An 11,994-nucleotide genomic window follows, 5' to 3' on the forward strand; every position below is an offset into this window, starting at 1 on the left:
TAGTTCCTTAAAAATGCTATTTATTTTGCTGGAAAATTTGTCATAATTAGGGTGAAGCAATACCATTACTAAATAAAACAGTATTGAATTTCTTAAGCATATTTGAGTTTTCTTAAACTCCCATATGTCATCCAAGGAAAGTGATGCATCTAGCCTGACAGGGCATATTGTATGGTTTGTATATTTGTCTATTGCATATAGTAAGTAATAAAATGTGCAATGTGCATAATTTATTTAAATAAAGTCTGAAACCTTTTCAGTTCAGTTAATTTCTGAGTACAGACTCTACATTATTCTAGAGGAACACTGATATTTTTCATTAAATGCTTATAGACATGTTCCATGATAACTTAACATAGGCAATTATTTAAAGAACTATGATAATCCTTCTGTTTTTAAAATGAGAAAGAAAATTTTATGTTTTCTAATAATACTGTGGCTTTGGTTCAGTATTTTATTTTTTCCAGGATTATGTGTGCGTGTGTGTGTGTGTGTGTATGTGCATGTGGGTATTAAATACATGCCACAAGACAAATACTTCCTAAATCACGGAAAATGTATATACTTAGAATGACAACATATGTGGAAAAAAGTAACAGAAGAGGTTTTGCTTGCAGCTCAGGTAATTTAATTTTATTTCAGCAGAAATTATAAAGGCAGTATAAGTATTATAATAAATATCAGCAGTATAGAATCACACCAATGATGTTATCTGGCATGTTCAAAAACAGAGCGATATGCTTAAGTGCCATTTGACAGGAAAATGTAGCCATAGTGTTTCATCTCTTCATTCTATTCAGAATAAAAGTAGATTCCAACCGATTGTGGAAAATAGTATATAATGTCATACAATGAATATCCCATTGTGGTAGATATGAGATTTCTGAACATTACATTTACAAGTTCAACAAAAGTTTATCAAAATCCCGAAAGTCTTATGTCAGGACAAGGCTATGTCTCAGTGCCTGAGTGTGGACCGAAAGTGGCCAGACTTGTTCTACTCAGTGTCGCTGTAGCACCTATTCCTTTTAATTTGCTCTTCCACGCTGAGCTGTTCAGACTGGACCTCCACTTTGGGAAACATAGGCTGAGCTGCACATCCCCTTCTCAGAGCATGGAAACTTGTGTTTCCACTGATGTGGCCTGCGCCTATTGTGTCGTCATGCTGCCAATGTTTGATGTCCTTCTCAAATTCTCTTAGGTACAAACATGGCATATTTTTTATCTGATCTACAGAATCTATTAAATCAGGCTCAAAAATGTTCTCATTCTTCTTGGAAAAAGCAGCAATTTTCACAGTGTTAGAAAAGAAGAAGTGTAGGCTTTTGTTACTTGAACGGTTTCCTTTGATGTTTAAAATGTTTGTGTCAGAAGAGGCTATTGAACTTTCTGCCTCTACTATTAACCCACCAGTGAGGCCTGATTTGGGGCCAGACTGCACAGTGGCTTTGGCTGCCTGTTTATTGAGAGCCAGAGCTAGTACATTCCTCGAGTAAGTCTTTTTGGATTCAAATATACCAAGTAACTCTGAGATTCTAGATGCATTTTCTAAATTTTCAACTTGGTCTTCACTTGCAGTGCAGTTTGCTTCACCTGACCGTGGTAATAGATTAGGAAATGCTAAAGTAGCTGTCTTCTGCCTGCAATTATTCAGAGACGAGACTGCTACATAATTGTTATTATTATTCTTATTCAAATTCTCTTTGTGATTTTGTGGCACCACCTCACCATCAGTGTTAGTAACCTGGAAAAATTCCGCACCCTCAGGTTCATTAGTTTTTTCATTTTTCTCCCTCTCAGCACTCTGCACAACCACATTACTGTTGGCATTAAGATCTATCTCACTTTTCCTCTGGTTCTTTGTCTCTTCAGCCTCATTCAGCTTATCTTGCACATTCTTATTTCCATCCTCATCTTTTCTTGCTTTGTACATTTCCTTTTCTTTGATTCCTATAACAGCCTCTTTCTGACACATATGGATGGACTGCAGATAGGACTGCAGGAAAGAAATGTTATCCTGATCTTGTCCTTTATTTTCCGGAGTTTTCATGTGCTCCATCAGTGATTCGCTTTTCCATTCAGTGGGTGTAGGGGTTGTCATTTCAGGAGGCCATTTAGCTTTACTCATTTTGAGTTCCTCCTCAAGGGGGAAGGTTTTCTTAGGCATCTCTCTAGAAGGGGGCCAAATAATTTTTAACTTTCCCCTTTCCCTGAATTTTCTCAAATCATCCCTTTGCCTTTCATTGTCATCTGCATCCAAATGTTTAAGATCTCCAAGTATCGGGGGGTGTGCTCCACTGCTTTTACAAATATTTGATTCTTCGTTAGGAATAAAGTCCATTGAGCTGCTTTGATTTTTGCAATTCCATCGATCTTTATGCTGTTTGTGTCCAAAACCTTCATCATAATTTCCCTTAGCTTTGAAAAGTTGTTTAAAGTGAGGTTTACAATATATTTGTCCATGAAGTGATGCATAATTTCCCAAACTGCCAAAAAGAACAAAAGAAAAAATTTAGTATTCCATATATACCCGGCAAATTCATAGGGGATTTGGAAATTATTTATTTCAAGAATGAGTCAGAGAGTCAGTCCAATTACATTACTGGCAATAGAAATGTGCTTATTAATTGAGCATTCCTGTTAGATAATAGTTACCACTAATACTCTACATGATGCATGTCTAGTAGTATTTAGAATGTCATGCTGTATGTATGTTAGGTATTGGCATAATAGGTATTATAGTGCAATGCATATGTAGTTATAGCTGGTGTAAAACGATAGGACTAATCTTTGCGAACTCAGTGATTTATGTGAGGAGTTGCAATTTTCAATAAATCCTAAACAGCACACACAAACTTCAACTATTTGAATTTCCTTGGTAATTGGATTTTGAATGAATTGGAAAGCTTGCCTATGCACTCATTTATCTGGCCTTTTGGGGGAGATCAACAGAGTACCTGTTAAAATTAAAATCAAATTTAATCCGAAGCAGCAGCATAATTTTTTAATATTTCTGAATCTCTATATAAAAACAGGTAAATCAACTAGACAGTAAAACTCAAAACCCCTGGATAAAATTTGTAACAAAACTAAGTGACAAGATATCTTCACCAGCCCCCAAATGCAAGGAATCAAGGACGATCCAACAGCAACTATGAGACTAGCATGATAATTGCATCTGTATGGGTAATAGCAGAGGGAACAAGGAAGGTGTCAGATGGACCGGAAAATATAAGACCACAAAAGAGCCAGGCAGTATTTCCTGGAAAGTATCACATGCCAATCAGAGCACAGCAGCTGAAACCAGGAGGGGTTTTGCCCTCTCCAATAGCCAGTGAGTACAGGGTCTGTGCTAGAAAAGACTGAAGAGGCGGCAGAAGTCAAACACTAAGAAATAACACATAGAATATCCTTTTAAAACAAGACTCCACAATGAAGAAAAAAAAGATACGGAATCAAAATTGAGTTGGATAATGATGACAGAATTTAAAAAAGAAATTCCTGACTAACATGGAGGAGAGGAACCAAGGCAGGAAATCCCAGAAGTCAAGCCATCGCAGAATATGAATACCAGAAGAGGCAGCTTTGTGAAGTTGGGAAAACCATCCGGGATTTGCCTCCTTATAAGATTTTGGAAAACTAATTCCACATAAAAATGAGCAACAGAAAAGCATCAAAGCCAAATATTACACAAAGTTGTTATAAGAAATAAAAGAGTAGGATCATTATAATATCCGCGCTAAAATAACATGTTCTCAAAGTGTGAAAATTGTAACTATTTCAAAACGAGCTTGAAGAAATTGAGAAAATGATAAAAGACCTGAAAGAATGTAAGAATTGTAATTAGAAAAAGTCTTAAGTGAGGTGTCAGGAATAAGAAGAAATAAAAGAGAAAAATGTCAGCAATAAAAAGTAAACTAAAAGAACCATAAGAGCTCTCGCTGGTTTGACTCAGTGGCTAGAGCATCGGCCTGCGATTGAAGGGTCCCAGGTTCCATTCCAGCCTTAGCATGTGCCTGGGCTGCGGGCTTTATTCGCAGTGGGGGATGTGCAGGAGGCAGCCAGTCAATGATTTTCATCATTGATGTTTCTATCTCTCTTTCCCTCTCCCTTCCTCTCTGAAATCAATAAAGATATATATTTTTTAAAAAAAGAACCATAAGAGCAAATAAACACAATAGAAAGTGTTTTAAGAGAAATAAGAGAAAAAAAGATAAAAAATTACAATCAGAAATGAAAAAAACAGATAAGGATTTGAAAGACAAATATAAAGATAGGCACAAAATATCCATGTGCAGATAATAGGAGTTCCAAAAGAAGAAAATAAAGCAACCAAACAGGCTAAATACTAAAAAGCTATAATTTAAGGAAACTTCCCTGATATAAAAATGTATGAAACTACAAACTGAATATGCACACTAGATAATAGACACTATTGACCCAGAGTGACCAAAGTTAAGAACTTTTCTAATAAAAATACCAGCCTTTTAAATAAAAATGAAAAATCTTTTGTATATCTAAAAAGAAAGAAAAAAAGAGCATTGACTTACAAAGGAGATAAGTTAGAGTATTATTAGATACTAGAGGCCTGGTGTAAGGAATTTGTGCATGGGTAGGGTCCCTAGGCCTGGCCGGTGCTCAGGGCAGATCTGTGGGGTGACCAGCAGGGTGATCAGGGGGCCCCTGCTGGCACCTGCCTTGGCTGGCCTGGGGCCACCCACTCGCTGGCCCCGACCCTGCTGCCACTTCAGGTTGCCTTCCTCTGTCGCCACTAGTTACTTTTCTCTGTGGGGCGACTGGCGGGAAGAATGGGGGGCCCCCCCGAGGGCACATGGCTTAGCTGGCCTGGGGCCTGCCGGCTTGGGGCAGCTCTTGCGTTGAGCATCTGCCCCCTGGTGGTCAGTACATGTCATAGCGACTGGTTGGTCCACTGGTCATTCTATCATTCAGTTGACTTGCATATTAGGCTTTTATTATATAGGATTTACAACATATTATACCAGAAGAAAATAGAATAATGCACTTAAAATACTCAATGAAATGAAGTGTAAACCAAGTATTTTACTTTCAGCAAAACTGACTTTCCCTTATATAGATCACAGATAAATTGCTATTAGGATATAAAAACTTGTAAATAAGCCACAGGAATGTAATGTACAGCATAGGGAATACAGTCAATAATATTGAAGAACTTTATATGGTTACTAGACTTCTTGCGGTGACCACTTTTTAAGGTCCATAAATGTCAATTCACTATGTTGTACACCAGAAACAAATATAATATTGTATGTCCACTATACTTTAATTTAAAAAAGCCTTACATTCCAGAAATAAAAAATAACTCAAGGAATATTGTTTCCATGAGCTGTTTCTGAGGAATCTATAAAAAATAAGCTTGGACAACCAGAATGACTACAGAAACATCAACATAAGGACTGATAGGTAGTAAGATGTATTATACTGTTACCAATAAACTAAGAAGAAATGAAAGAAATAATATGATATGGAATGGATGTGTAATATGACACGGAAGATATAATACATCAATTTTTTTAAAATGAGGTGTGACTGGAGAGCAAATGCAGTTTTTTAATGTTTCAATAATCAAATTAGTGGTGCTGATAGTTTTGCTATTCCAAACTATTGTCCACATGAATATGGGATATTCTAATTCTGTTATCTCCTTGTCTTTGAGAAACAGAAGTAATGAAGTGGAAGAGGTATAGATTCATAAAGAAGCTAAGCAAAAGCAGTATAGTTTTGAATTCAATATAGAAACATCACTACAAAATCATGATACACTAGAGGTCCAGTGCACAGACTCGTGAACATTGAAAGGAAGTTAATTAGAAGGTGGCCAGCAGGGAAGACTGGGTGAGATGGGCCGGATATGCCCTAGAACCAACCTCCTGCTGTCCCTCCCCAGCCGGCCGCACCTGTGCTCTAAGTGCATCTGAGGAGTGAGTGGGGTCCCTCCAATAGGTGGCGTCCCTCAGCCTGGCCTATGGGGATTGGGTTGAAACCTGCAGTCCAACATCCCCCGAGGGGTCCCGGAGTGAAGAGGGCACTCTGCAAAGCTGCTGTTGCTCGGCAGCTCCTGTGTTGAGTGTCTGCCCTCTGGTGGTCAGTGAGCGTCATAGCTACCAGCCCGTTGGCCAGTCTGCCGGTCACTTAGGCTTTTATATAGATAGATATAGATAGATATAGATATAGATATAGATATAGATATAGATATAGATATAGATGTAGATATAAATATAGATGTTTTATTTATAGTACTAGCTCATCAATTTTCAATCTTTTTCATCTCATGATACACATAAACTAATTACTAAAATTCTGCAGAACACCAAAAAATATATTTTTGCTGATCTGACAAAAAATCGGTATAATTTTGATTGGTTTACAAAAACAATAGTAATATCAATTACTACCTTTTTTGCTTCAAATGACTTTTTAAAAAATCAGGTGCCTATCTATAATAATAAAAGTGTAATGTACTAATTAGACTGGACTAAGCTGCAGCTGCTATGGCTGTGAGGGAGGGATCCAGGAAGCTGCCCATGACTGCAAAGGCCTACTCTTGCATGAATTTCATGCATCGGGCCTCTAGTATTTGTATATAAGGATTTCTGTCAAATGCAACCTTATTATGCTATGTGACCAAAAAGAGGAAACTCTGTTGTATGACTTATATATTAATGGTTTAAGACAAGGCATTCACACCAGACAGTTATTATTGTGTTGGCTGTTGTCATTTTTCATTTGACAATCTAAGGGAAAAGAGATCAGGGTCCCTGACTAGTCAGGTATTATATGTTTTAAAATTTTTTTGCAGCACACTGGTTGAAAATCATTGTATTAGCTCGAAATGCTAAAAATTTTAGAAATAGTGGCCAACCCAGTAAAAAGAGCATTGAAATTATTGTCTTGATATGCCATTTCTCACTGAAAGAAACCAGGGCTTGGAGAAATGACTGATTCCAGGCCTGGGGCAGTAGATGAGCATGAAACTAGTCCTATCAGATAACGGAAACTAGCAAAGACTACTAAGGTTTTGTCAAAAAGATTGAGAATAGAACTTGAAGGGACATCCACATTCCAGGGATAGGATAATTTGAGCATCTTAATAATAATAATTGCATCTGATTGAACCTAATCAAATATATGTGAATGTGAGTTTATAAAGATATTAAAAACATTTTAAAATTGATTACTTCTAAAGGAGGATAAGGGCCCATTTCATTATATTGTTGACTAAATAATTGATACATTGGCAAAACTAGTAAGTAAAAGAAAAATCTATACATTTTTTTCTGCCTTTTCTCCACTAACTCTACCACCATGTAACCAAATAATAGATGAGGGGAAGCATCTCCTATACAAATATTCTAATTAGTAATGAAAAAGAAAGAACAAAAATAGAATATCAACATTTTGCAAACATCACTTAATGAATATAGCTTCAATATCTGCTATGATCACAAAACAAGAGACAGACAGGCATATGTGATTACTGTACTCTTGCCAACACTTCCTATATTCTTGTGAAAGGCATCAAACCTTACTTTACAAAAACCAAAATCTAGATTCAGGTGACAATTTGTCAGAAATACAGAGGAGAAAGGAGCATGTGGAAAACTACAGGTCAAATGTCCTGGATTCTTCACAGATTAATTATAAGGCATGAAGGGAATGGACGGAAAACCTATGGCTTAAAAAAAATTAAAAGCCATATAATCGAAGTTTTAAACATGGAATAAACTAAAGTATAGTATCTAGGAAAGGACATCTGGGTAAAAAACTATAAAAATGCAAGGACACTGAAAAGGATACCATTTACTCACAGGAGAGAAAGAGTGGATTATGTTTGGGTGGGGAACATGGAAGGACCTTTTGCAATGTCTTTTAATGTTGTATTTTTTTACCTTAGTAGTGGCTAAAAAATGTTCACTACATAATAACTTTTTAAAGTTTTTTTTTTTAATCTTTATTTTTTTTAGGGAGGGTGAGAAAGGGAGAGAGAGAGAGACAGTATGTTCCACTTATTTATGCATTCATTGGTTGATTTTTGTATGTGATCAAACCCACAACCCTGGCATATCAGGACAACACTTTAACTGACTGAGCACCTGGCCAGGGCCACTTTATAATAATTATTGAACCATATACTTGCTTTGATTGGCTTTCTGCATTTGTGGTTCTTTGTACAATGATTTTTATAAATATCAGTTATTGAATAAATTTTTGAACTCTTATGATATGTCAGCCTTTACTAGATGTTGGAAAGACAAACATTAACACATTCCCTACATTGGGGACAATTATATTAGACTGTGTGAAGGATGGAGCAAGCACAGAGGAAGGACACCTGCTTCATACATGGGGGTCAAAGCACGCTTTGTCAAAGACATGCAGTCTCAGTTGAAATATAAAGAATTACTGGGTATTAGCCTGGTGGAGAGCTGGAGGGGAGGCATTTGAAAACCCCTACAAGGAGTGGAAATGATATTTGGAACCAGAGAGTAAAGTAATCATTTTGTGGAACTAAAAAAAAATTCAGCCTCATGAAAAGTAACATGCAATGGTAGGAAGGGGTGCTGGGAGGTCAGCAGGGGCATGATCCTTAAGTGCCTTTTAATTCACATTAAGATGTTAAATTTTTGATAGAGGAAGCCATTTTATGTTTTAAATAGAGAACTTCATAAAAATGACCTCAGATTTACATTTTAGAACGATCGTTTGCATTAAGCATGGCATTGTGTAGTTTGGTGGTGGTGGTGATTGTAGTGAGATATTATGGAGGCAGGGTGGCAGACTTGCTAGAAAGGCTGTTACATTAGTATAGGTGAGAGATGATACTTGCTTGAAAGATGCCTGGTCCGGGGAGATGGAGCAAAGTGTATAGAGCTCAAGAAGGACAGAAATTATAGGACTTGGTCATTGCTTGGGTGTAGGGAATGAAGGAAAGAAAGGAGTCAAATGTAACTTCATTTTTCAGCCATTGAGTTAATATTAATGCTATTTATTGAGAGAGTAGCATACAGACCATGAAGTCAAGGAAACAATTTTGATAGAGAGAAGATAATTGGGGCATATTGAATTTGCTATACTTATGAGAAATCTAATTAGAGCGATATACTAGTTATTTAGATATAAATGTCTGATACACAGAAGAGAGTGCTAAGCTAGTGGCACAGATTTCAGAGTTTTTGCCACATGGATGATGATTTAAATTATGAATGTGGATGTGATAAACAAGAAAGAATATAAATAGTGAGAAAGAATAAATGCCTATAACAGAATTTTAAGAAACTCTAATATCTGGAGAATGGACAAAGAAAGACTCACCCACATAGGATTCTGAGAAGGAACACTCAAAGTTAAGAGGAAAACCATTATACTCTGGTGTCATGGAAACAAAGGGGAAAGATGTTGCAAAGAGGAGTGTTTGGCATTGTTGATTAAAGTCAGCAAAGATATAGTCTGAAAGATGCACATTGTATTGAGAAAATAATTACATTTCAGTATTTCAGACTATTGCCACACCAAATGCCACATTCATTTCAATGCACTTACTTCAAGAGTTTTGGAAAACGAGTACATTTATAACTGTGCTGGTAAGGTCTTCTGTTTCACCAGAGAATACACAGAGTATTTATCTGACTTTACATTGATATTATTCTAAATTATTTTCTTTCCCCTTACATGGAATAGCCCAGGCATAGGTAAACTCCAGCTCCCACCACCTGTTTCAGTATATGAAGTTCTACTGGAATACAGCTAGGTCCACTAGTTTATAGACACACCTGTTCGTTTAGTTACCTGTGGCTGCTTTCCCACTCCATCGGAAGTTGAGTAACAACATAAAGAGCATGACCTGGATGGTTGGAAATATCTGCTATCTAGCCCTTTACAGGAAGAGTTTGCTAATTCCTGATCTAGCGTCTCTAGACTTTAGACTAAAGTAGTAACTTAAAAGTCCCGATTTGCACAGTAACTCTTTTTTTTTAATATATTTTATTGATTTTTTACAGAGAGGAAGGGAGAGGAATAGAGAGTTAGAAACATCAATGAGAGAGAAACATCAGTCAGCTGCCTCCTGCACACCCGCTACTGGGGATGTGCCCGCAACCAAGATACATGCCCTTGACTGGAATCAAACCTGGACTCTTCAGTCCACAGGCCGACACTCTATCCACTGAGCCAAACGGGTCAGGGCTGCACAGTAACTCTTAATTTTCCTTATCTATATGATCTCCATGTCCACACAAAATGAACCCTTCTTTATTTAACTGGGAAAGCAAAATTTCAAAAGGAAGATGGTCACAGCCAACCCGAGCAAAGCATAAAGGAACATGACACATCCCCTTTGCGGTTGTGTGATAACTAATGGCAGCAAGATCTGGAAAAATTTACATTTTCCTAGGGACGTGATGTTGTAAGTACACTGCAGGCTGCTGGATATTTGTACCACAGACCACACAACGTTTACCTCAGTTTACTGTTGCAGTGGTGGCATCGGAAGCAGGACTTATGAAAACTCTGCTTGTCTGCTGTGAGGCACTCCATTGGATAAACTGTCTTTTGACAAAGTATACATGTTTCCTTGTCTTGGAGTAGCAGTTTCTGAAAATAAAAATTTACAAAAGCTTATTTAGTGCTATTGTCAATCACACTGTAAAAACAAAACAAAAAACAGCAGCAGCATACTAACTGGCCATGCAGTTAAAATAGAAAGCTCTATTGTCCTGATCTTGCCTCTCTGGACACAAGCCCATCTAACATTGGGTCTGAGACTCGGTTACAACCTTACTCTAGTGCAGCCGTGGGCAAACTATGGCCCGCGGGCCGGATCCGGCCCATTTGAAATGAATAAAACTAAAAAAAAAAAAAACAAAGAACGTACCCTTTTATGTAATGATGTTTACTTTGAATTTATATTAGTTCACACAAACACTCCATCCATGCTTTTGTTCCGGCCCTCCGGTCCAGTTTAAGAACCCATTGTGGCCCTCGAGTCAAAAAGTTTGCCCACCCCTGCTCTAGTGTCTCTACTATTTTATACATTGTACAAGTTGACTTTTATTATTTAAGGATGAATAGATGAGCAAAACATGTTCACTAACTGTAATACATTAAAAAGAATATATAGTCAACTTAGCCATGGGAAGTCCCAAGAGCACTTATCCTTCTAGATAACTAAACTTTCCACATATATAAAGGTTTACCTCTCACTTGGTTCAAAGCTTTATTTTTTACAGCATTCTGCAGAGATTTTTCAAAAACATGTACTTATCTTTTTTTTTTTTTTTTTTTTAGCTGAGGGCATTGTATTTGTTTAAATATTTTCTTGATGGCTTAGTGTTGACTCTATCACAGCAATTCTTAACTTTAATCCAATGAGATTCCTGATTACATTGAAATGTTTAAGGCCATTTGTACTCAAACTAAATGGCTTTATATTTTAGGGCTTTTTGGATTTGCATGGCTGCCTTTTATAATCTCCCTACCTCTTCCCTTGCTTGGAAGTATCTATAGTCCCATGCTGCTGCTCTCATGTGATTGCTAGCGCCTATGAATAATAGTAGTTATATTATTAACCTGTGTTTGCCTAGTGGTTCAAAACTGACACAGAACTCTCACCTTGGCATTGCTTTGATCCTCACAATGATCCAGTGAGAATAACTAAGCTTTCATATTAGTCGTATGTAAAAGCAGATATGCTCAAGTTTTTTTAATGCAAATAAATACACAGGGTGTCCCCCCAAATTACACCCTTTGGATAATTATAAAGGAAGTGCTTATTAAAATACACTTCATTTTCATTTAACAGCTGTCAACTGTTAACATGTGTGTACATTTTTGGGGGATAGCCTATATATGCTTTATGGCTTTGAGGCTCAATTTTGGGCTACTGAAAGTTCTCATTTGTTTATTTGATTGCAGTAGGGGGACACAATTCTATATTTAATATCATTTTTGTGTGTGTGT

The 11,994-nt window shown here is 36.9% G+C and overlaps 1 protein-coding gene across 2 annotated transcripts in view; it reads right to left on the bottom strand.

Annotated features, from left to right (window-relative positions):
- Positions 1 to 605: 605 nt before the first annotated feature.
- The window catches only part of XIRP2 (xin actin binding repeat containing 2), a 70,565-nt gene continuing 59,176 nt past the window's right edge, over positions 606 to 11,994 (bottom strand). The window contains exons 8-9 of one of the 2 annotated variants that reach the window (XM_036319794.1): positions 10,496 to 10,629; positions 606 to 2,486 (exon numbers count right to left, since the gene is read on the bottom strand). In XM_036319794.1, the coding sequence (XP_036175687.1) occupies positions 998 to 2,486; positions 10,496 to 10,629 (1,623 nt within the window). In that variant the 3' untranslated portion in view covers positions 606 to 997. The remainder of the gene's footprint in view (positions 2,487 to 10,495; positions 10,630 to 11,994) is intronic. The other variant, XM_036319793.1, reaches the window with a different exon arrangement.

This window comes from Myotis myotis, unplaced genomic scaffold (assembly GCF_014108235.1).
Source record: "Myotis myotis isolate mMyoMyo1 unplaced genomic scaffold, mMyoMyo1.p scaffold_m19_p_8, whole genome shotgun sequence".
NCBI classification, from domain to species: Eukaryota; Metazoa; Chordata; class Mammalia; order Chiroptera; family Vespertilionidae; genus Myotis; species Myotis myotis.